This window comes from Dermacentor silvarum, chromosome 4 (genome assembly GCF_013339745.2).
Source record: "Dermacentor silvarum isolate Dsil-2018 chromosome 4, BIME_Dsil_1.4, whole genome shotgun sequence".
In the NCBI taxonomy this organism is placed as follows: Eukaryota; Metazoa; Arthropoda; class Arachnida; order Ixodida; family Ixodidae; genus Dermacentor; species Dermacentor silvarum.
The window spans coordinates 184,825,629-184,849,563 of record NC_051157.2 but is presented as its reverse complement, the minus strand read 5'-3'; the positions used below and the strand labels follow the sequence as shown (position 1 = coordinate 184,849,563).

The window sequence follows — 23,935 nt, the reverse complement described above, 5'->3', positions numbered from 1 at the left end:
GTCCTGTAGTGGACATAAAAATACGCAGATGATGATGAATCTAATTTTTGGAGTCGCGGTGAATCGCATGGCTGTACGAACGGTTCGTCTTTGCTGCCGGCATTCTTCAAAATGCCAGTGTTGTGATAGCAACTGCTCGTCTTCCAGCGAGATATTTACAGGCTTACATGGTCGGTGCATTGCACTATGTTTGTTATTTTAATTAGTAAGTAAATGTTACTACAATTCATATAGGCGATATAGCTAACATACAGACTCGTGTGAGGGCAGCACTTTTCTGCCGCAATTTTGACGAGCCTTATACATGGGACCGGGCCATTGTATCTAATTTTTCCAACTACGAGTATGAAATCCGCCGTAAACCTCCGCGATCGCCTCCTCTTGCCATCTAGAGCCGTGTACAACTTTAGAAGGCAGCGACATTTGCCCCTCAAAGATGGGTGCACACGAGCATCCACCAATAGGCGCGCACTCTAGACTGACGTCATGAGCCGGACGGCTGGTGACCCTGCCGACAGAGGACATGGCAGCCTGCGCTTCGAGCTGGGCCGAGTCGCGTCAGCGGGACTATTTCTTTAGTCGCGGTGGCAATCGGCTGCTGCGCTTCAGTGATCTGGGCGGGGGGCGCCTCTCCTGTCTTCTTAAGTTGTAACCGACTTTTTTTTTATATATAGTTGGGACGCGCGAAAGTACGCTGCGCGGGAAAATTCGCAGTGGAGCGCCATCGGAATCAACGGTGTACGCAATTGCTTCTCGGTTGGATTTTTAAAAAACATTTGCTTTCAAGTTGGGGGTGCGGTTCTTACATGGATTTATACGGCAAAAACCTTCCTTCGTGTAATTGTCTTATGCTTCGCTATTTCTAATAATAGTGCTTCGAACTTGTGGCAAAACTACAGCCTCTTTTGTTTTTTTTAATTTTGAGTCCTAGTAAAAGCTCTGCTGCACATGACTGCTATTGATCCTGATTTCGAGTGAATCCGGCTTGGCGTCACTTCGGTTACTAAGTTAATTATATATATTTATGAACTCTGCATTCACGTTGCGATGTTTCCATCCCCAATAAATGTTGTAAATTGTAAGTTTTTTTTTTTGTGAGCCTTACCTACTGGAAAGAGAAGCAATGCTGAGACACATATCACTTAAGTGGATTTCACACACCGTTGATAAAATACTCTGCCAAAGGGGTCACTAAGTCTGCAGGTCTTTTTCAGGGTCAAAAAAGCGCGCAAAACAATTTGTAGCGAGTTGAGCATGCAGAAACATCTTCATTCTCTAGACATAGGCTATCCATATCATTAGAAATACGGTTAGCCTGATAACTTCGGATGAACCCATTCTGGGGATGAGCCATGAATCGGGTGGTGCTTGTATTTGTTAGTTGGCTACCTCTCTTTAAAAATGTAATAACTTTGTCCTGCGTACACATTGAAATATAATGTGTCTGTGCATGGTGTTCACATTGAAATTAAAATAACATGTTGAAGTGAAAAAATGTGGATGAGGTAGATGCTTCTAATGTGCTTGTTTTCCTAGTGTCAGGATTTTCAGAAATAAACCGAAAGTATGAATAAAAGCCGTGCACCTCCACGTCAACAATGATGCAATTAGCTTTTAGCCACATTAAGATTTTAAGGGAAAAGGTAGAGGCAACTATAAAGAAGCCATAAATGATTTGGGTAACAGGACTCTGGTAATGACAATTTAGGAGCGGGGGGCATCGCTGGGGGGGTAGGCCCCCCCCCCCCCCCCCCCCGAATACTCCGGAGCGCCGGCCATGCGGGGGAAAGAAACAAAAGAACCAGAAAGCTCGCATTCGCGCCATAGCATTCGATCGCCGCAAGCGTTTCCCCGGTAACGTTTATGGTTACATAAACTTCAGGACATTTGCAGGTGCAACTTGGAATCAGCTAGTGCAAGACAGGGGTAATTGGAGATCACAACGAGAGGCCTTCGTCCTGCAGTGAACATAAATATAGGCTGATGATGAAATTTTAGTTACCGGGAAGCGGCAAATGTGTGGCCGGTCTATATAGCGCCGCGCGTCACGGCGCTGCCAGTCGGTGCGGTGATTTCGGTGAGTGCTCCGACGGACGAACCTTCGACTTCTCAGTCAGTAGCTGTGCCGGGCTCATTTGGAAGTCCACGCAAGTACGCGAACGAGGCGTCATCGGAGAGACGTCGCAATGCTTTCGCATTCATCCACCTAGGGATACCCAAGTGCCCTTGAACCTTTATTTGGACAGTGTGCCGTATAATGTAGATTACAGTAGCAGCACAGTGCGACAGATGCAACGGGCTGAGTGCCCACGCATGAAGGACAGATCCATTGCGTACACACGTACACCCGTGAGCAAAAGTATATGGACCAGGGATTGCGCGATGAAGTCGACTTTTTCAACTGCCTGCGAATGCAACTTGGAATTCAGGACTGCAGTCCAAACTTGGCATTGCGAACTTTCCAGTGTACTTGTCAATTTCAGTTTATGTATGTTAATTACGAAGAAATTCAGTTTTTTTCGGCGACCCTGCGGTCCGTATACTTCTGCTCACGGGTGTACGTCACGCGCACACCACAGTGTGCGGAAGTACAGCATACACCCTCATTCTACTAGGCCCTCCACTTCGGCGGCGGCTGCGTATCGCGCGGCCTTATCTTCAAAGCGATCTGCGATGGGTACAGAGTTTAGGTGTGCCAAAGGCTGGTAGCTTCGTGTGCGATGTGTTCTCGCCGCTTTGCATTGAAGTGAGAGGCAGCACGAAGGTCAGTTCGTTCTCTGCTGCTGCCGCTCTTACTCACGCCAGCGCTTTGACAGCGAGTGTTCGCGGTCATCGAGTTAGATGTTTATGTTTGCTTGTGCGCGAGTGACACCATGCTCATTAATTTAGTTGGTAAGCGAATGTTTACAAGTTTATACGGTCGATAAAATACTATCCTTACTTCGTAGAGCGTATATAGCTGTCTAATAATTTGCTATCGCAATCGATGCTTTGCCTTTCGGGCGAAACTGCGACTTTTTTTTTGCAAAAACAACTTTTCACGCGACAGCGTTAAGTAAGGGCCCCGCGTTGCAGAAAACCCGGCGTCGGCAGCGTTGTCCATTAGAGAAAGATCATCCCGAACCACACAGGCGTTACTGAACTAACTGTATTTCTCAAAGTAAAATGCTTCAGAAAATTCGTAAAGTACGATTGACACTCAACCTACAGACATGATAGCGTACGTCGGATTGTAATTTGAATATACCAGAAAACATAATTCTGTTACGCGGAAACTCAAACAAAAACCCCTTTTCTAGCTGCCGTTTGAGGTCTTAGTGGGAGTGGCGCGCTCCACTCGGTTCCTTGCAACACCATCCAGATGGCGCTCGCCTCCGCGCATCCGCGGGGCCCGCCGTGCGGGTGAAAGAAGAGCCAGAAAGCTAGCCTTCTTGCATAGCGTTAATGTTAACTACATGTCATAGAAGTATGAAGCAAACATTACCTAGAAATCGAGCCTTAATATAAGGAATTATCAGATAGAACAAAGTCAATCTAAAATGTTTATTATATTGCGGGATGCACTACTGAAACGAAGACGGTAGGTAATAAAAAATCGAGACATGTCAAGGCATTATAATTACGAATTCCTCACAGATATAGCGGCCTCGTGGTATTCCGCATTCGATGGCAAGATAATTTATTTTTAAATGCATAAGGATTGAAAAATTAAAATGTGGCTACTCATGAGGAAAACCGACCCGTGACCCTGAGTAGCAGAGTGTCCCACCCATTGGGCTTAATGCCCACGCTTGCAGAAAGCGAATATATCGCAACCATATGAACGTGTTGTACCGTGTTATCGCACAACCCAGACAGGTAAACAGTCAATAAGCAGTGATGAGGGGTTATGTGGGTCAGATCTCGGTTGATAATGGTTCGACACGGATGGATAACGTGCTAAATAGCGATAAGGGCTTTAATGGTCGGAGCAATTCTGATAAGGGTTCTGATCAAGTCCGATACGGATCGGATCATGTCCGATAACGTTGATAAGGATCAGATCGGGTCCGATAAGGGTTTATGCTGGTCGGATCAAGAGCCAAAAACAGATTACGACGCCAATAAAGCATACATTTATTTAACCGTCTACTGCTTCGTCAATCGCGGTGAACATACGTCGTGTCGTATACGTGGAGATAAGCAAGTGCCGGAGTGGGACCACTCCAGTGGAGTTTCTACATTTTGTCAGTGATTGAGAGCGATGTACGGTTGACCTATACAACTCTTCCCTTCTAATAAGGAAGGCTTCAATGACTTTATGGGCCAGCTGCCTATTATGACACGTGCACTCATACGGCAATTTTCTTGCCGACATCTGCATGGAATGAATATATGCTTATAACGAATACTGGATGTAACGGGGTGCTACCTGCATTCACCAGCTACTGCTAATAACACAGATGCAATTCAATATTGGTCCTCTCAGTGTTAGAAGACATGGAAAAGCCTGAACCTACTGCATGAAAAAATACAAATTGAAAACAAAATGTTGGCAATATGTATGTACAACTTTTGCATGATTTTTTAAAGGAAATTTATCTATGAAGTTTTTCGCACTTTTAAAATCTTTGCACTGTATTAACAATGCTTTATTCACAAGGCATATCTACAAACCACCCAGCAACAGCCGCTTTTCCTCGGCATTTCTAAGCAGAGTTTACCAACTGATTATGGTTCTAATAACATTGGCTGTGATGGCATCCGCTAAAGGCACATGCCGATTTAGGGAACAGAAAAACCAGGAACCGGGGTGCCTGCGTGTATTCGAACCGGCACCGTGAGGAGAAAACCGGCACACACTAGGTGGCAACCCTAGCCCAGAAACTGTAAAGCCCCTGGAAAAGAACTAAAGACGCTCCATTCGTGTCAGTATGCAGGCGCTTCCTCTCTGGTGCGTTTTGTAGATTGTAAATGAAGTTAGTTGAGGTGCGTAGTCTGTTGAGCATGGACCTTGGCTGGAAAGATGGGCTTGTGCAATTATCCCGCCAGGGCACACCAGGGCGGTGTGGTTCGGAGCAGTGTAGTGGAAGAAGTTCGAGAGTACGAAACATTCGACAAGGTAATGTTGAGGACGGCAATGGAATGTATGTAGAAGCAAGGGGCGAGATTTGTGTATTGCCTGAAAGTGTAAAAAATATGCTGCGGTATTCAATCGGTCAATATACAGAAGCGCTCACACTGTTTAGATGCATGACATACATCCCCTGAGAACGAAACCTATTTATTCAGGGTCTTTAAACCGAGAAATTTATGCCGATGGTGCGGTTACGACTCGTTCACTATTTTAGGGTTACACCGTGTCATAGAAGTGCTTTATAGAAGATTTAAGTCAGCTAAATGCTTGTACTGGCAAAAACCATCCCCGCAAGCCAGCACGGCCGAACACGAATGCGTTCGCATGCAGACGCGAACGATGAATGGACATCTGGGTAAGCTCGGCGGCGCTAAGAAATCGCACGGTGTCAAACGTGATGCACTGTTTTTAGAAGGTCAAGCAAGCACCATCTGGAATGTCTGCTCGCTTTTGCGTTTACTTGACGGAATGCAGCACGCACGCCGAGGCAACAATGGGCGCCAAAGATGCAGCTCCCACACTAACAGGCGCGTGCCAGTCGAGCCCGGCCGTGCTCGTGGCTCTTGCGTCCCATAGTTTCCTTGTGGACACCAGAGACACAGTTGGCGCTACCGTGGAACAAAACGTAGAGCTGGGAGTCACTCAAAAGCGGCGAGTTAAATTTTAATCACCATCAGGCAGCAGCTAGCGCAGAGCAGGAAATCGGAGAAAAAAAACAGTAGATAAGTCTTTTTCCAGGGGCTTTATTAAACTGGGTTGACTCTGACAAGAATGTTTCACAATATCTGCCAGAGATCAATGCACATAAAATTATTGACTGCCATTTGTGAGCACAGGAGGCACATAAAATACTAGCTTAAATGATCAAAGAGCTGCAATGAGCGGCACCTGTACAGCCGACTTGGCAGTCTGCATTTGGAATCTCACACTAATAGTGAAATCTTGATACAATTTTGCATACGTTTTGTGTTCATTTCCTGGCCAGTCTCTTTTAGGAGCAATGTATTTCGGATGATACGGTGTTTCCCAGTTCACATGGTATCAACGAGATTCCACTGTAGATGTTCCAGCATGCTGCGAATCTTACCTCTGTCACTACTTAACCTGCCGAAATCCGTATTCAGAATGGTACCTTAACTTGAAGCCCATGCTTGACTTGATATAACCGACATCTGGTGTGAACATGCCCAAGACGCTCGTTGCGTTTCCTTCGGCACTTTCACGATAGCAACTAATAGTGAAATCTTGATACAATTTTGCATACGTTTTGTGTTCATTTCCTGGCCAGTCTCTTTTAGGAGCAATGTATTTCGGATGATACGGTGTTTCCCAGTTCACATGAACATTGTATCAACGAGATTCCACTGTAGATGTTCCAGCATGCTGCGAATCTTACCTCTGTCACTACTTAACCTGCCAAAATCCGTATTCAGAATGGTACCTTAACTTGAAGCCCATGCTCGACTTGATATAACCGACGTCTGGTGTGAACATGCCCAAGACGCTCGTTGCGTTTCCTTCGGCACTTTCACGATAGCAAGCATGGGCTTCAAGATACATTTATGAATACGGGGGTAAGAGTACCACCAGGGTCAACTTTTGAAGAGTGTAGCGGTGTGCACGGACCTGGTTGACGGCAAAGGCCATGTCCCAAGCAGCCAGAACATGGTAACCATGACATGCGTCTGGCTCTTGCAGTGCACAAGAGCATCGCTTTTGAGATTAGTTTCCATTACTCTGAGGGAGTCGTCAATGGGCATGCAATTTGGACACTGTTGCAAAGAATAACATCTTCATGCTCTCACAGTATGCGGAGGTACTGAATTAGATGTAGCTTCTCGCCCATGATCAGCTGCTCTGGAAGGGACAGTCTATCTCGACAGGACTTGCTACGGTTCTGTTGGGTGTCTTGTGCACTGAACAGTGCCAGCAGTGACCAGAGCTCTCACTGCAATTCATTTTCAATCTTCAGGCACTATGTTGCGTTACAGTGTGCACACTTCACAGTTGTCTTCATGACAACAGTGTTTGCACATCACTCTTGCAGACTGCTAACATAGCCAAGAAACAGTCTTTGCACATAAGAGCATACGAAATGATAAGAACTTCAACTAGAACACCAGTTCGATGCATCCCGGTTGCCTAAAGCAATGCTGATGAGAAGCTTAGCAAGATCAGCATCCGCGATTTCCCAATCCACATGGGAGATAACACCTTCGAAAAGGACATGCGGCTAAAGCAAGTTCAGCACAACTAACGCTGGTCTAACTATCCTCCATCGTTTTGGCAATGATCTTGGTGTGCTCACAGCAGCCCAATCTGCTCAATATGGCAGCGGACCGTGAGCCCAGTGTTAGAATGTTTGTACTGTGCACAGCTGTGAGGCCATCACAGAAAGAGAGAAACAAGTTTTCACAAACAAACACAGTACACTTTATTGCTGCAACAGCCAGACTCAAACTGTTGCCGCAGACACAAGACAATGACACCTGCACGCAGTGGAGAGACATCAGCGCGACTGGCTCCGGCTGCCTCGACGTGCAGGGCTAGGACTGCGGCGGCCACCATTTTCCGAGGCATCCCGACGAGAGCGGTGCTGCAAGTATATGCCAAGCAGATGGGTAAGATCACCACAATAGGCAGTCCCTCAACATGTACGCATCAAAATGAGTTCATAACATGAATAAACCAAAGCTCACTCCTACCATGAAACACGAAGGAATCGCGCAAGCAATGCACTACACAATCTTTTCAAGACAACCTACGTATTGCATTGTCATGTGCCTTTTCTGCAATTTGGTAATACTACTCAGTTGGTGAAAGCTGTACTACATGAAGTCATTAGTAAAACAAGAGCAGCAACCTTGTGGGGGTGGCTAGTCTGGCAACCGTGGATTAAGACTATTGTGCCAGACGAGTCCAGAACCTTGTTAATCTTGTATGTTCTCACCCCTTAAGGGCGAATGTTAGGCAATTACCTTTAAAAAAGCATTTTTACAATTTTGCTATGAAAACACTTCATTTAATGAAGAATGTATCCGTAAAATTGCATGCAAAAACAAGCCTGCTCCACAAACTCGCAGGGCCTTTAAATACAGTTCTTTGACGACTGAAAAACAAGCACTACAGTAGCCGACCGATTCGGACATGCTCATTTTTACGGACACCTTTGCGGCACCTCCACTCGTCCCATTGAAGTAATGTATAACCACGACCGATAGTTCAGACGCCCTACAGCGCGCTGTTCGATTGTTCGGACTCCGGCGGCCTGGTCAGATCCGACGTCGAACGCCACGATACGGTCACGACAAGCTGGCCGCGATGTTTACATTTTGCTAGGTTGCCAGCACTGAAAGGGCGCGCTTGCTATGGTTGGATTGCTGGTGTCTAAATCCACGCAGCACCTACAAGTTACCGTTGCCGATCTCGAAGGCTATACTTTTGTTGGCTTTACCTATTGGTTGTGTTTCGGATTTAGCCAGTCCAGTATCCATTGACTGTATACCGCGGCCAAACAGCAGGCCAGGCCAAGCCAAGCCAGTGTGCTTGGAAGTCGGTGCTCGGCCTTTGCGCTGTCAGTTGTTACTTGACCTAGGCCTTGCCAACAGCTACCTTTCAAGTCTCCCTCTTTTGCTTAGTGTGTTAGGCCTGATTTGCTTGTTCGATCTCGTCCAGTCAGTTGCGCAGTGCGAAATGGCTCCGACGCCTCCCGTGCCATCTGCGCCGACGAGACACGGCAATTACAAGACTCTGACGATGACGAAGAAAGCAGCCATTATTCGTCAGGTGGAAAGCGGCCGACCTCAATGCGAAGTTGGTCGGGAGTTCTCCATTTCGAAGCAAACCGTCTCCGACTACTTTAAGAACAAGGGGAAGATCCCTGGAACAGTTTGCTAACTTCGACAGTGCCATCCTGCCCTGTGCCGAGCTGGATGATGAGAAGATCATCCGTCAGGTTCTGGAGCCGCCGCAAGTGGACAGCAACTCTGATGACGACTGCACCGCCCACACCACAGCCGTCGAGTGCGGACTTGGCGTAGGCCTTGACGACACTCTTCTCTGTCTAGCCAGACACTGTCGGAAATACAGGCTGACCTGATCGCGCGTAAGCGTGCATCTATACAGTCGCGCATTGACAATTTTTTCCGTCCTGTGGGACCCCCATCACTGGTACTTTTTTCTGGCGAATCTTTTTTTTTTCGGTCTCTCGATTATTCAGATTTTTCGGCGGTTCCCATCGAGTCCGAATAAACAGTCGGTGACTGTAGACGTGCTTCAAACATGGTGCCAAAGTTACCTCCCACCTATAAAAATTGGCTGGTCTTCCTGGAGATCTGGCTCAACTCCATCTTCAAAAGAAGTGGAAACAGGCACAAAAGTTCTGGTTATGCTTTTAACAACCGAGATTTGTGTCATGAACATTCACCGAAAATGGCATTACTGACCATTGGCAGCAGTGCACTTGTTAGTGCATCAGCGATTGTTCCATCGCAGTTCAAATTCTCAATTTTTTTAAATGCGAACAGCCTGTCGCACTGACATCCAACACTTAGAAAACGGCAATGCCTATTTCATCAAACCTCAAGATACGCACATATGTTGCAAAAAACGGTACAGTGCTCTGCGTCAGCAATGTAGCCAAGCTGCACTCGTGAGGGCGAGACACATGAAGATTGCTCGTGTCGTGTTCAATTACTCAAGAAAAGCTAGAGTAACTGCCAGGAAAGATTTTGCAGAATGACTTGTAGAGATGTGCGAAATTATGTCGTTCATAAATGCTGGGCTATGATGATTCACAAGTAATCATTCAACTCTTTCCATACCGTGACGATTGGGCATCGTTGGCTCTCTATTGATGGTTTGAAACGCTGTTTTTCAGACCTTCCACACTGCTCACAGACATACTGCATTATTGGACGTTGGAGAACTACATTTTAGTTTTCTAAGCAGTTCGCTTTTTTCCCCCAAGGTGGTGATTTTTAAACGCACTCTGAAGTTTCGCAATCGTCAAAGGAGAACGAAAAAATGGCCGCCCGCTATCAAAGGTTTGAAACGCCGCTTTCAAGGCCTTCCACGGCGCTCACAGGACACACTGCACCATAGGACGGGAAAGAGAAAAAACCATGTTTTTGTTTGCTAAGCAGTTTGCTTTTTCCCCGGCAGGCGGTGTTTTTTTAATTGCGCTCCGAAGTTTCGCGATCGTCAAAGCAGAACGCAAAAATACCAGGCTAAATACCAAAAACCAAATACCAGGCCCCGAAAATGGCGCGCGCGCTTAGGAGATTACAGATACCACGAATGCGCTGCCACTGCAGCTGATCTTATCAATACATCGAATAGCAGCAAGTCAAAGGACGCTGACTTCTTGTTGGACTTCTATCTGAAAGCGACGACGACGCAAACTAGCCCGGAACATCGGCAGCCGTAGCCCAGCAGTTGTAGCGGAATACCTGTTCAATGAAAAAATGTGATTTTTTGGAGATAGTGCCTAACAGATCTGACAGCAGTTAGCATCAATGCATTGCGGCTGCTGTTTGTCGGAACTCCGCAGGCCGGCGAGGCCCAATTCTCAGTCAGCGGCCTCGGGCAACTCGTTCTCTGGCGGCAGATGTGGTGGGTGACACGGAGCCCCAACCTTCATCCACACATTCCGCTGATATGGAGCATTGCAGTTGGATAGGCCTGATAAGCTTACTGCTGGCGACCCATCTTGTTCTTCGTCGAAGCTTCCTTAGTGGTAGACGAGCCTTGAAGTTGTTGGCCAACGACTTCTTCCTTTTCTTGCCAAACTTATTCCGCGAATAGAACTTTTGCGCAGAACCAGGCATCGCAAGAGTATTGGTTGTAAGCGCGCAGATCAAATTGCTGGGAAAATGGCGGCCCAACTGTCGCGTTTCTCGCAATGCGAAGCGCTAAGCAGACGACTGCGACCTCACGTGCATCCAACAGAGAATAGCATTGCGCATGTTGCTTATTGTTTTGATTGCCTTTTTGTGAGCAACCAATGAGCGAAACGAAGTAGCAGCAGCGGGAACTTCAAAATGAAGAAATGCTCTTTCAAACGAGACCAACATGGCGTCTATGGTGTCGCATCACGAGCGTTCGGAGAACCTAAAACTTGTGTGCGGGAATGGCGCAAACAGAAGGTGAGGATTTTCACCACCAAGGCAACGTGGAAGGGATTCAGTGGACCGAATGAACGTATTCTGTGACGGCCTACTTCTGCAGTACGATTGCCCAGGCCCTATTTTGAAAGCGATCTGCGACAAGGAGAGAGTCCGCCGCGCACTGTGTTTTCGCCACTTACAATACAAGTTCTTGTTGAACCGAGAGGCGTGCTAGCACAAAGGTCAATTTCTTCGCCGCTATTGTTGTGCTTTGTCACTCCAGTTCTTTGACAGCAAGTTTCCGCACCCATCGAGCGAGATTTGCTCATGTTTGCTTGTGCGTGTGTGACACCATGCTTGTTAATTTAGTAAGCGAATGTGTCCAAGTTTATACGCCCAATAAAACTACTATCCTTGCTCCTTATAGCTGTCTACTGATTTTCTATCGCAATCGATGCTTGGCCTTCCGGGCGAAGCAGCAACTTTTTTATTCATTGCAACTTTAGTGCATTCCAAATGTATTTCTGTATGAAAGCATGAGGTGCGCAGCAGTCAATTTTTTTTCTCTCTCATTTGGTCACGGAAAATGGGTGCGCATTACAATTAAGGGCAGACTTAATTTTTTTTATAAAACTTGATGCAAGATTCCCAGAATTGAGGCTACGATTGCAGACCTAAAGAAAAATTCAGGAGAGTTGGCAGGTTTGCCGACTCCATGCCTTTCACTGCATTTCCCACTATTTTTCCACAAGATGCTATGCTTACCTCATTTATGGCGTCGCGTAGCTTACTTCGCCCTCATCTGAAACGCGGTATGGCAACACAAGGATGCTTCAGTTTAACACGCAGAAATCATTTATTAGAAGAAATAAAATGAACATTTCAATTACACGTTAGGCACCGGAGTCAATAAATACGGACAGTCAATAAATACGATTGGAGAGCCCCATTAAAAACAGAACAGAAAATAAATTTTTGCACCTAGCCAGTCATTTTGATTTGAGTATTAGAACAGTACATGGGCTGTCAACATGATCCAACAAGAAGATTTGCATAGTTTATGTACTCGACTTGAAGGCTGTTAGTTTAGCACATGGGGAAGCAATTGCGCTTTCTCCTGCCAAGTGTCGACCCTGTTTGACAAGGCAACCCAGTAGCGCTGGCTAACCAGGCCTATAAAAGCCACAATTTCCAAATGACCTGAGAAATTTATTCAGGGGGCTCAGAGGAAGTGAAATCGTAATTCATCATTTACTGGCAATTGATGACAGGAGGAGTACAGTCACCATGAGAGTCTGCACCTAAGTGAGAACCATGGCTGCTGTTAAGTTTTGAAGTTATTTCCTAGCATATGTAAGCCACATAAACATGACCATGCACAGAGCATTCGCGTTTAGGAGCACACAATTTCTTTATATAAGGCATTTATACTTTCTTAAGTACACTGCAGTAGGTTTTTCGCTGCTGCTGTGTACCACGACGGTGACCAAGTGAATCAAAGGTTGATGCCACCCTCAACGGTGATGCTCCTATCGAGGCAGCCTACACTGGGCCCTCTCCATGTGCTGCGCGGCCGTGGTGTGTGCTGTTCTGCTCTTTTGTAGTTCACAACGTGCATCCGTTCAATCAACATTGCCTATGGCACTCAATTACCCGCCCCGAGAAATGTGCTATGTTAAACAGCACACGTAATTATTCAAGCCTATGCAAGTAAAAACTGAAGACTGAAAAAGCTGTCCTTTTTTTTCATGAATGTACAACTATCCTGCTACGCAACAATAGAAGTTTGTTGCTACTTCTTTTTGTGGCATGCATGCACAAAAAGAGGGAGAGGTTTCACTTAGCCAAAGCAGAGCACTCATGTGGGGCAAAATATGGTGCATGGCACACACTGCCATCACAAATAGAGGGGTGGCACTAATGTTCTGTTTCTGCAAAAGAAACATTTTTGCCACTTGGCAACGCTGCAGCCAACACACATACTTCTAAGTAATGCAGTTAGTTAATGTTGGTATTATACCGTGCACACTAAAATTCCACCTCTATGCCAAATTTTTGAGTGACGAGGTCAGTAGTTTTAACTGAAACAGCCTTGTCCCGATACCTCTGCTTTTGGGCAACATTCCACACTGAGACAAGCTTGAGCAATAAAGGGCCATCTAAAAAATCTAAAAATGTGCGCAATAGTTCACCAAACTGTGGCCACCTTCATGGAGGTGCGTGCAGCTTTGCCTTCACAGCCAGAAAACAATTGGTTTCAAATACAAAGCACCTAAAAAACAATAAAATAAATAGAGAACTGCCGGAACAAGTGCGGCCATTGCACCTGTCCCGCAACACTCACTCGACTGTCCCGTGGCGAAGGGGTGCGAGTCCAGCTGCGGCGGCGGCTCGACGACCTGGAAAAAAAAAAAAAAAAATTAAAAGAACAGCGGAGCACCCAGATCAAAACACGGCGACTGTGCAACATATCGCAGCACTTTATTCAAGCTAAGCATCTGTTACGGCTCTACCATTGCCACCCCCTTCTCTGCAGGTCTGGCAAAGCTGCACCAGTTGGATGCGCAGCACAGCATTGCTCTCACGTGCAGAGCTCGAGATGTGGAAACGGTAGCAACAACAGTGGCACGCTAAAAACTAGGCTTGTGCGAACAGTAGTATTTTGGTTCGAAGCAAGTTCAAGTAGTTGTCAGGTGTCCGAAGAACATATTTAAAGTTGTTCTATGCAAAAATCCCTTTATTTCTGCAGTTTATGTTTTAGCTTTGGCTTGAAACAGTCAGCGTTGCACGTCGGGTTTTGCGACAGTACACTTCCCAAGCTTTTCTATGCACAACATGCCTCTTCAAATACGTTGCCAGAGTAGCATGGCATTCTCATTGAGACACTGCGCTGCTTGGCCTGGTGGGACCTTTACAAAAAATTTTCATGTGTGGTTGGCACCCGTGAATGCATTGGCGGCAAGGATCCGACTGGTGTTGCTGAGGATACTTTTTTCGTAGCTGGGTGTACGTCGAACAGACTTTCTCGCGCCTCTACCTTCAAAATAACATCACTGATGTTCCCGAGGGAGCAGTAGAAGTTGTAGTGGAGACCGGGCCTGCTCTCTTGGAGCAGTATCTTCCCTCGCACCAGGCTTTTCGTATGCTGCTCTTCGTGACTTTTCAAAATAATTTTTTAATAATACCCTTTGAGTTAAATACAGTAAAACCCCGGTGATACGATCACAGCTGGTACGAATTTCAGTGTGACACGAATTCGTAGCATTCCTCGGCCAAAATACATTGCTCACAATACACAAAACATAGGCTGTTCAGAACGCGTTGCCGCGCCATTGCGGATCATACGAATGCATAAGCAACAGCGGTGGCCGAGCCAGCAGAACGACTGGCACAGACAAGCTGGCACAACGGGATCTAGGCGGGATCCACAGTCGCCAAATGGCTATGTCTACCCACCCGCCAGGGTGGCTCAGTCAGCTAAGGTGTTGCGCTGCTGAGCACGAGATCGCGGGATCGAATCCCGGACGCGGCGGCCACATATTGATGGAGGCGAAATGCAAAAATGCCCATGTGCTTGCGCTGTAGTGCACATTAAAGAACCCCAGGTGGTCAAAATTAATCCATAGCCCTCCACTACGGCGTGCCTCATAATCAGAACTGGTTTTGGCACGTAAAACCCCAGAAAGAAGAAGAAGAGATGGCTATGTCACGTGGCTGCGCAATGTATCATTGGTCCCCACGTCAAGCGGACCGAACCACATCACAGTCTAGCCCGGCCAAGCTGATGCTTAGCAAGCAAGTACACGAGGACCGCTGCAGCAACGACGTGCTGAGGCATTCAGTGGCTTGCGAAAACATTCGCGAGATCACTTGCGTGCACTTTTACGCCTTTAAAAAGGCGATCATTGACGATGTGGGAAAGAAGAAAAAGTAGACGGTTAGTAGAAAGCCCGTTGATACGTTTTTCAAGAAACCGTGTAAAAAAAGAAAAAAGGAAAAAAAAAAAAAGTCGCAGTTCCCTCGGATAGCAAATACTGTAAAACCCCGGTGATACAAAACCGGCTGGTACGAATTTGTGACATTCCCCGGCCGAAATACATTGCTCACAATACGAAAAAAATTGGCTGTTCTGAAAGTGTTGCTGCGCCGCTTCAGATCATACGAACGCGCGAGCAACAGCGGCAGTGGCCGAGCCAGTGGGGCAACCGGCATTGACTAAATAAAGCCATTCCATCCACGCGCCACCGCCGCTTTTGCACCTGGTCGGCGAAAACGCGTATGGAGGGGCTTTAGCACAGACAAGCCGGCACAGCATCCGGGATCTGGGCGGGATCTATAGTCGCCAAGCAACCGACGTCACGCGGACCGGACCACATCACAGCCTAGCCGATGCAGGGCGAGAAAGTAGACGAGCACCGCTGCTGCAACGACGACCGAGGCGCAGCCGCGACGGTCAAAACGCTCCCTGCACTCGCCGTGCTTAGGCGTTCAGTGGCGTGCGAAAACATTCGCAAGATCATGTGCGCGCACTTATACGCCTTTCAGAAGGCGATTGTTGACAATTTGGGCAAGAAGAAAACGTCCTGTTGATACGTTTTTCAAGGGACCGCGAAAAAAAAAGAGAGAGAGAGAGAGAGAAAAAAGCCACAGTTTCGCCCGAAAGGTCAAGCAATGGAAACGCAGCAGCAGCAGCGAGCAAATTGACCTTTGTGCTGTCTCTCGCTTCAACGCAAACTAAACGTCGAAGGCACAGGGCATACGAAGCTACTGGCACTAGGCGCACTTTGTCAACATCGCAGATCATTTTGACGACAAGGTCCGCGCGGGTGCGCACGTCGCAGATCGCTTTCAGGATACGGCACCCGCACGGGTGTGTCGTATCTGCAACGTGCCGGTCGTTTGTTGCAATGTACAAGCTCGCTGTACTGCTAAATTTACGTGACCGCCACATTCAAACGCAACATAACCCGCAGGAACATTATAGATTGGCGAAGTATCACGGAAAACGCCTGGTAATTCGAACATACCGCGCACTGACAATGCTCTCACAGCAGGGCGCCAAATCATGCGGCGGCGCCTCCGACTGGCATTGCTCCAACCGGATCAAAAGCTTAGGCGAGACCCCTCAACGCCGCGCGGGGAAAAAAAAAAAAAAAGAACCGCGGCGTCACGGCAAGGTCGCCGTTTCTGCATGGCGCCGGAAGACGCGTGCACGTGCCGACGTCGCAGCCACCGCTGCGTCTGCAGCGCAGAGGGAAGCAACGGCGGAGGCCCAGACCGGCCAACGCTCGCTTCAACGGCAGAAAACGAAACTTCAGGGAGCGGGCTAAGCTGGTGTTGGACGGGCGGGAGCGGCGAGCGCGCACGGAGACAGTCGAAAGTGAGGGGGCTACGAAGGTGTTGAGAGGAAGGGCGAGCGGAGCCACCGAAGCGACAGAGTTGGCGAGGCCAAATTCGCTTCCCTGCCGCCTTCCTCCCTCACCTGCGACGGTCCCCGCGCGCGCCCGTCGCCGTGTCGTCTCTTCCTCTTCACAACCCAAATCTCGCGGGATCGAATCCCAGTGACGGCGGCCGCATTTCGATGGGGGCGAAATGTGATAAAACCCGTGTACTTAGATTTAGGTGCACGTTAAAGAACCCCAGGTGGTCCAAATTTCCGGAGTCTCCCACTACGGCGTGCCTCATAATCAGATTGTGATTTTCGCACGTAAAACCCCATGACTTAAGGCCCAACCGCATGCACGCGATTTTCGAGCGACAGCGACAAGCGACGGCGACAGGTTTTGCCGTCGCGGAGGGCTATCCGTCGCTGTCGCTGGTCGTGTCGCCGGTTTCTGGCCAGCCAGAAAATATCGCTTGTCGCCCGGAAGTCAGCGCGACGACATCCGCTGGAGACAGCGATTGCACAACAACATGGCAGCAATCATTCTGCCCGCTTCGATCTGAATTCGCTCTTGCAACTTGCTCTCTGCTGTGACAGCAAAAAATAAATAGTACAATCAGTCATCGCTTCATCTCATCGCTGGCTGAAGACAAAGTATTGGCGCTCTCTTGTCGTTATTATTGAGATCGGTTGTTTTGTTTTGACGCTGTTAGGCCTGAGACGCCACCGAGAGCCGAGAAAGTGTTTTAAGTTTTACTCAACAGATGGCGCCACGGCACCTTACGCTGGCGGCATGGGACAGATTTTCACTGGGGATGATAGCATATTTTAGCTAGGTCTACATGAAACATTGACCTTTTGATAAAATTGAGATTTCTTTACGCGCGCACGATAACATTTATTCGCACAACAATGTAAATCCGTCGCTACTCTTTTTCGCGATGTCGCGTTCATGTGGTTGCTCCACGCCGCGACACGACAGCGCGACAGGGTGTGCCTGTCGCGTCGCTTGTCGCTGTCGCTTGAATATCGCGTGCATGCGGTTGGGCCTTTAAACTTAACAACCCCAATCTCTCTCTCTTGCCGTGCCTACGCCGCCCGCTCCCTGAAGTTTCGTTTTCTGCCGTTATCTGCGAACGTTTCGTTATCTGCGGCCAACGTTTTCTGCGAACGTTGGCCGACGCGGGCAGCTTCGTGGCCCTTTCTCGATATGTGCTTGCGCTGCCGCGATATTTCACGAATAGCACCGTTCGTACGTCGAGCTATGGTGCACGAATATTTCAAAAAATGAGTCCTTTCAATTCGAACAAATTTTTGGGCCCCTTCGAGTTCGAATTATCACGTTTCGACCATAGTACATGGAAGTGAATGAGATTTAGGTCGGGACCGCGAAAATGCGACGTAGGAGCCGTAAAACGCAGCAGCGAGGAAGGTATCAATGGGATTCCACTATTAGAAATCTTTCCTGGTAGAAATAAATTCATTTTTCTTGATATTGTGTATGTTTTGATGATACGAATATCTCACGCGACCCCATGAGATTCGTATCACCAAGATTTTACTGCAAGTAGACAGCTGTTTAAAGTAAGGATAGTTTTACCTGCCGTATAAGCTTGTGAACATTTGCTTACTAACTAATTTAACAAATCTGTGTCGTGCGCACAGGTAAACATGAACACATCTCGCTCGATGACCGCGGACACTTGCAGTCGAAACGCTGGCATGAGGAAGCACAGTAGCAGCAAGCAAATTGATCTTCACGCTGTCTATCGCTTCAACGAGAACTAAACGTCGAAAGCACAGCGCATATGAAGCTATCGACACTAGGCGCACTTTGTTAACATTGCAGATTGCGTTGACGATGAAACGCGCGAGCGCACATTTTGTGCACGTCGCCTGCGCCGTATCTGCAACGTGTCGGTCGCTTGTTGCAACATACAGTAAAACCCCGGTGATACAAATTTCGGTGCGATACGAATTCGTAACATTCCCCGGCCGAAATACATTGCTCACAATATGAAAAAAAAAAAAAAAAATGGCTGTTCCAAACATGTTGCCGCACGGCTGCGGATCATACGAACGCGTGAGCAACGGCGGCGGCAGACTCAGCGGGGCGACCGTACAGACAAGCCGGCACAGCGGGATCTGGGCGGGATCCATAGTCGCCAAGCAACCAACTACTCACGTGGCTGCGTAAACTCTCATTGGTCCACATGTCGAGTGGACCGGACCACATCACAGCCTAGCCGATGCTTAGCGAGAAAGTAGACGAGGACCAATGCTGCAACGACGACCACGGTGCAGCCCCGACGGCCAAAACACTCCCTGCACTCGAAGTGCTGAGGCGTTCAGCGGCGTGCGAAAACATTCCTGAGACCACGTGGGTTCACTTATACGTCTTTCCGAAGGCAATCGTTGACGATTTGGGCAAGAAGAAAACGTCCCGTTGATACCTTTTTCAAGGGAGTGCGAAAAAAAAAAGCAGCAGTTTCGCCTGAAAGGTGATGCAACGATTGCAATAGCAAATTATTAGACAGTTGTACGAAGTAAGGATAGTAGTTGTACCGGCCGTATAAACGTGTAAACATTCGCTTACTCACTAAAAATCACACTCGAGCGCGGATTAACAAACTGAGCGCCGATGAGAATGCCACCACGCAGATCGCTTTCAAGATACGCCCCGCGGGACCGCGCGCCGTATTGATGAGCAGGTACCCCCCCCCCCCCCGCCTTGCTCCCTCGCTGTCGCCCCCTCGCTGTCCCGAGCGCAACGGAAGGAGGCGCGCTGGGCCTCGAGCGCAACGGAAGGAGGCGCGCTTCTTCCCTGCTTTTCTTTCGCGCGCGACACGCTTTCACCACATTCAGCATCGGCCGCGCGGCTTCCCTCGACGCTTTTATTTTACTCGCCACCGCGGAAACTGTATGTGCGAGTGAAAGCGCGCCGTTTGCTATGTGCGAGTGAAAGCGTGCGAGGGGAGCCACCCGACTGCGTCTCGCGCGCGAAAGAAAGCATACGGCGCGCGGCGACGGCGTTATACTGGCGCAGAGCAGCAGCATAGCATCAACTTTAGAGCAAAAGAGGATATCAAAGGCCATACTTATAGACAGTTGTACGAAGTAAGGATAGTAGTTGTACCGGCCGTATAAACTTGTAAACATTCGCTTACTCACTAAATTAACAAGCATGATGTCACGCACGCACAGGTAAACATTACCACATCTCGCTCTATGACCGCGGAAACATGCTTTCAAAACGCTGTAGTGAATAGGCGCAGCAGCAGCAGCGAGCAAATGGACCTTTGCACTGTCTCTCGCTTCAACGCGAAATAGTCGAAGGCACAGCGCGTATGAAGCTACTGGCACTAGGTTCACTTTGTCAACATCGCAGATTATTTTGACGATAAGGTCCGCGCGGGTGCGCACGTCGTAGATCACTTTCAAGATACGGCAACTGCACGGGTGCGTCATATCTACAACGTGCCTGTCGCTTGTTGCAACGCATCGGTCGTCTGTTGCAATGTACAAGATGGCTGCACCGCTAAATTTACGTGACTGCCACATTCAAATGCAACGTAAGAAGCAGGAACATTATAGATTAGTGAGGTATCACGGGGAACGCTTGGTAATTCGAACGCGAAAGCATTTGTTATGGTTAATTCTTACATACCACGCACCGACAATGCTCTCAGCAACGCGCCAAATCACCAGGTGGCGCCTTCGACAGACATTGCTCCGACACCGCCTTAGAGCAAAAGCTTAGGCGAGACCCCTTAACACCGTGCGCAGAAAAAGATAAAAAAGGAAGAACCGCAGCACCACTATGATGGCAAGGTCGACGTCTCAGCCAACGATGCGGCACAGAGGGTAGCAACAGCCAATGCTCACTTTAACGGCAGAAAACGAAACTTCAGGGAGCTGGCTAAGCTGGCGCCAGGCCGGTGGGAGCGGTCGGCACGCACGGAGGCAGTCAAACGTGAGGGAGCTACGAGGGAGTTGAAAGGGAGGGCCAGGGGAGCCACCGAAACGACAGAGTTGCCGAGGCCAAGGCCGCTTCCCTGCCGCGCTCCTCCCTCACCCGCATGGTCCCCGCGCGCACCCGTTGCCTCTTCCTCTTCACAACAACAATCTTCCTCTCTTGCCGTGCCTGCGCCGCCACTTATTGTTGGCCGACGTGGGCAGTTGTGGCCCTCGGTCGATATGCGCTTGCGCGCCGCGATATTTCACGAATCGCACCGTTCGTACGTCGTGCTATGGTGCAAGAATACTTAAAAATAAGTTCTTTTAATTCGGCCAAAATATTTGGGCCTTTTCGAGTTCTAATTATTGAGATTCGACTGTACATGGAAGTCAATGGGATTTATGTTGGGACCGCGAAAATGCGACGTAGCAGCCGGGAAAACGCAGCAGCGAGGAAGGTATCAATGGGGTTCCACTATTAGAAATCTTTCCTGGTAGAAATAAATTCATTTCTTGATATTGTGTGTGTTTTGATCATACAAATATTTCACGCGACCCTGCGAGATTCCTATCACCGAGATTTTACTGTACACTGGCTGCACCACTAAATCTACGTGACCGCCACATTCAAATGCAACGTAAGATGCAGGTACATTACAGATTGGTGACGTATCACCGGGAACTTGACACATAGAAGTCAATAGAATTTAGGTTGGGACCGCGGAAACACTACATAGCAGCCGAGGGAACGCAGCAGCGAGGAACGTATCAATGGCACAATGGGGTTCCACTATTAGAAATTTTTCCTGCTAAAAATAAATAAATTTTTTCTTTACCTTGTGTATGATTTGATGATACGAATATTTCACGCGCCCCCGTGAAATTTGCATCACCGAGAAGCAACTGATGCACACGGAAGTTCAAGTGCAGAGTGCGATCAGCATATTGCACCAACACCTCCCGACTGCACGCACAAGATGGCTACAGCAACGCTCTGAATGGCTTATACCCCTGTCAGAAGGCATCCGCAAACTCCTTTTAGCTCCGTCGTCTTTATCTTGAGGGACATGCATGCAATGTCACACGGTCGCCCTTCCACTAAGGGAGTTGAACGGAGCTTTTGGTCAAGGGAGATCAGCGGCTGAAGGGAGTACTCTCGTGCCCATGCTTGTTGTTGTAAAGCTGAAAATTTAATTATGGTTTGCATTAAAAATAATGTTGAGTGTTTTTCAAAACAGTTCTGTTGAAATAAATAAACGTTCAAGTACAATTCAGCAACATTTTTGCTTGCGGCTGGACTATACTCTCGACCTGTAGGCGAGTGAAATCTCGCACCTTTTCTTGATGTCTTCCGCTTCGTCACTTATGTCTGACACGGCACAGTGCACAAAAGAAAAGCTCACGAGATCACAGTGCACGAAATGTTGAATATTGTTCGGTTAAAACAACGAAGGGCCTACTCGCCATGCCGCAAAGGAACACAGAGAAGCACAGGGTGGCTAGCGTCACTGCCAGCACTGCTATGTTTAGCGAGCGCACTTTGATTTTCAGCGAGGTATGTTTTTTGCATCAAATATAATAAATAGTACTTTTTATGGAAGGAGAGTTCATTATAATAGCTACGAGCGTAATTAGAAGTTACATGTTTGTTATTCTACAAACATCAAACGCCGCTGATAGCGCCTCTAGCGGCTTCTTTTGAAAACTTGTTATGGCCGTGCGACACGGCCACAACTTCCTTGAGGTCGAACTGGCTTAGGAAGTTTCGCGCTCCCTTATCCTAAAGAAGTTTGTGGGTGCCCCTGTGACATGGGTATTAGCTTGTCTTGGTTCCACAGGTAGTCATGATTTCAATGGCACTGCAGCTTGCCTTATGAAAACAAAACCCCTTACAAACAGATTTGATACTCGTTCACCTTGAATACTTCAAAATTTTGGAAATTTTAAATACGGGTCGACACAAATTCATATACTGTAATATTCCTTCAAATATTCGCACAAGCCTACTAAAAACTATTTCATGGCAAGTCTGAAATGACTGGTAGCGCAAAAGCACACAGCAGTGCTCAAACTAAAATGCTATTCAAATTACTGGCCAGTAAGGTGTTGCCTGCCTGTCCTGTTTACCTTTTGTTTGTTGGAAAGGAAATATTGCAGAGTTGAAAAGGCTGCTCATATTTTAAAGCTAGGAATGCGCACATTCCCAATTTTTTAGATGCATCTAGTTGTTCATTAATGGGTTTCGATATTCGTAACTTCGTTGAAATTTGACTTCACTTTTAGCAAATATACTGATTACATATATTGAAACAGGCAGATGAACCTCGCAAATAATGCACAGGACACTCTGTGAAGCCAACTCTTTCAGCTGTCCTTAACAAATTCATGTGAACTTTCAAGTTGTTTTTACAAACTCCAAAGAGAATGCCGATGTACAACACCAATGCGGTAGAACACAAACTGATTTTAAGCACGAACCGAAGGCCAGAAAAAGATGAAAAGTCAAAAGAAAAGTGCAGTGCCTACCGCTTACCTTGATCGGGAGCGACGACCACGGGCGCGGTATGACCTGTGCCCACTGCGACTCCTGCTGCGGCTGCGACTACGGCTGCGGCTCCTCCTGTTAAAAGGAATACAAAGGGGCACAGAAACGTTGATGCCATAGACCATAACAAATGCACTTTGCGACATTTTAGGGCTACAACGCGTCACTGACTGAACGCATCACTCCAGTTTTTTGAGAACGAGTTTCCACGCTCATCGAGCGAGATTTTGTGATGTTTGCTTGTGCATGCGTGACATCATGCTTGTTAATTTAGTAAGCGAATGTGTTCAAGGTTATACGCCCAATAAAACCATCCTTGCTCCTTATAGCTGTCTAATTTGCTATCGCAATCAATGCTTGGCCTTTCGGGTGAAACATGGACTTTTTTTTATTGATTGCAACTACAATATAGTAACCATCTTTAGAAGAGAAATACGGATCTCAAAGGCCATAATTTTGCTGGCAGAAACCGAAAATATGTCACTGGTGTCGCCCCCGGCACTTTGGGTGGCCAATGCCATTGTCAAGCCACCAAGCCAAGCGACATGAAAAGTCAAAATGGCCGCTTGGGACGGCAGTTCGCAATGTATGTAGAAACAGTCCCACAGTTGCGACGCAACAGCGGAGTTTACCAACGCATTGGGTTCTATGGGAGCTGTGCCGGCACCGGCCGAAAACGACGTAACAGCCGGAAAAACGCAGCACCCGGGAACGTAACAGCAGAGTTCTACTGTATTGCCACAGTACAGTTTCAATATGAGCTAATTTGCTACCGCACTGAGTCGTTTCCATAACAAAAATGTCCAAGCATTGAGACCAGCGCGAGG

At 47.7% G+C, this 23,935-nt stretch overlaps 1 protein-coding gene across 5 annotated transcripts in view; it reads right to left on the bottom strand.

Moving 5' to 3' along the window:
* Positions 1-7,525: 7,525 nt before the first annotated feature.
* Positions 7,526-23,935, bottom strand: part of LOC119450847 (probable splicing factor, arginine/serine-rich 3) — a 28,279-nt gene continuing 11,869 nt past the window's right edge. For 2 of the 5 annotated variants that reach the window (XM_037714340.2, XM_037714338.2), the window contains 3 exons: positions 23,097-23,183; positions 13,568-13,622; positions 7,526-7,712 (listed from right to left, as the gene is read on the bottom strand). In XM_037714340.2, the coding sequence (XP_037570268.1) occupies positions 7,626-7,712; positions 13,568-13,622; positions 23,097-23,183 (229 nt within the window). In that variant the 3' untranslated portion in view covers positions 7,526-7,625. Of the gene's footprint in view, positions 7,713-11,988; positions 12,026-13,567; positions 13,623-23,096; positions 23,184-23,935 lie in introns of all 5 variants that reach the window. The other 3 variants (XM_037714342.2, XM_037714339.2, XM_049666283.1) reach the window with 3 other exon arrangements.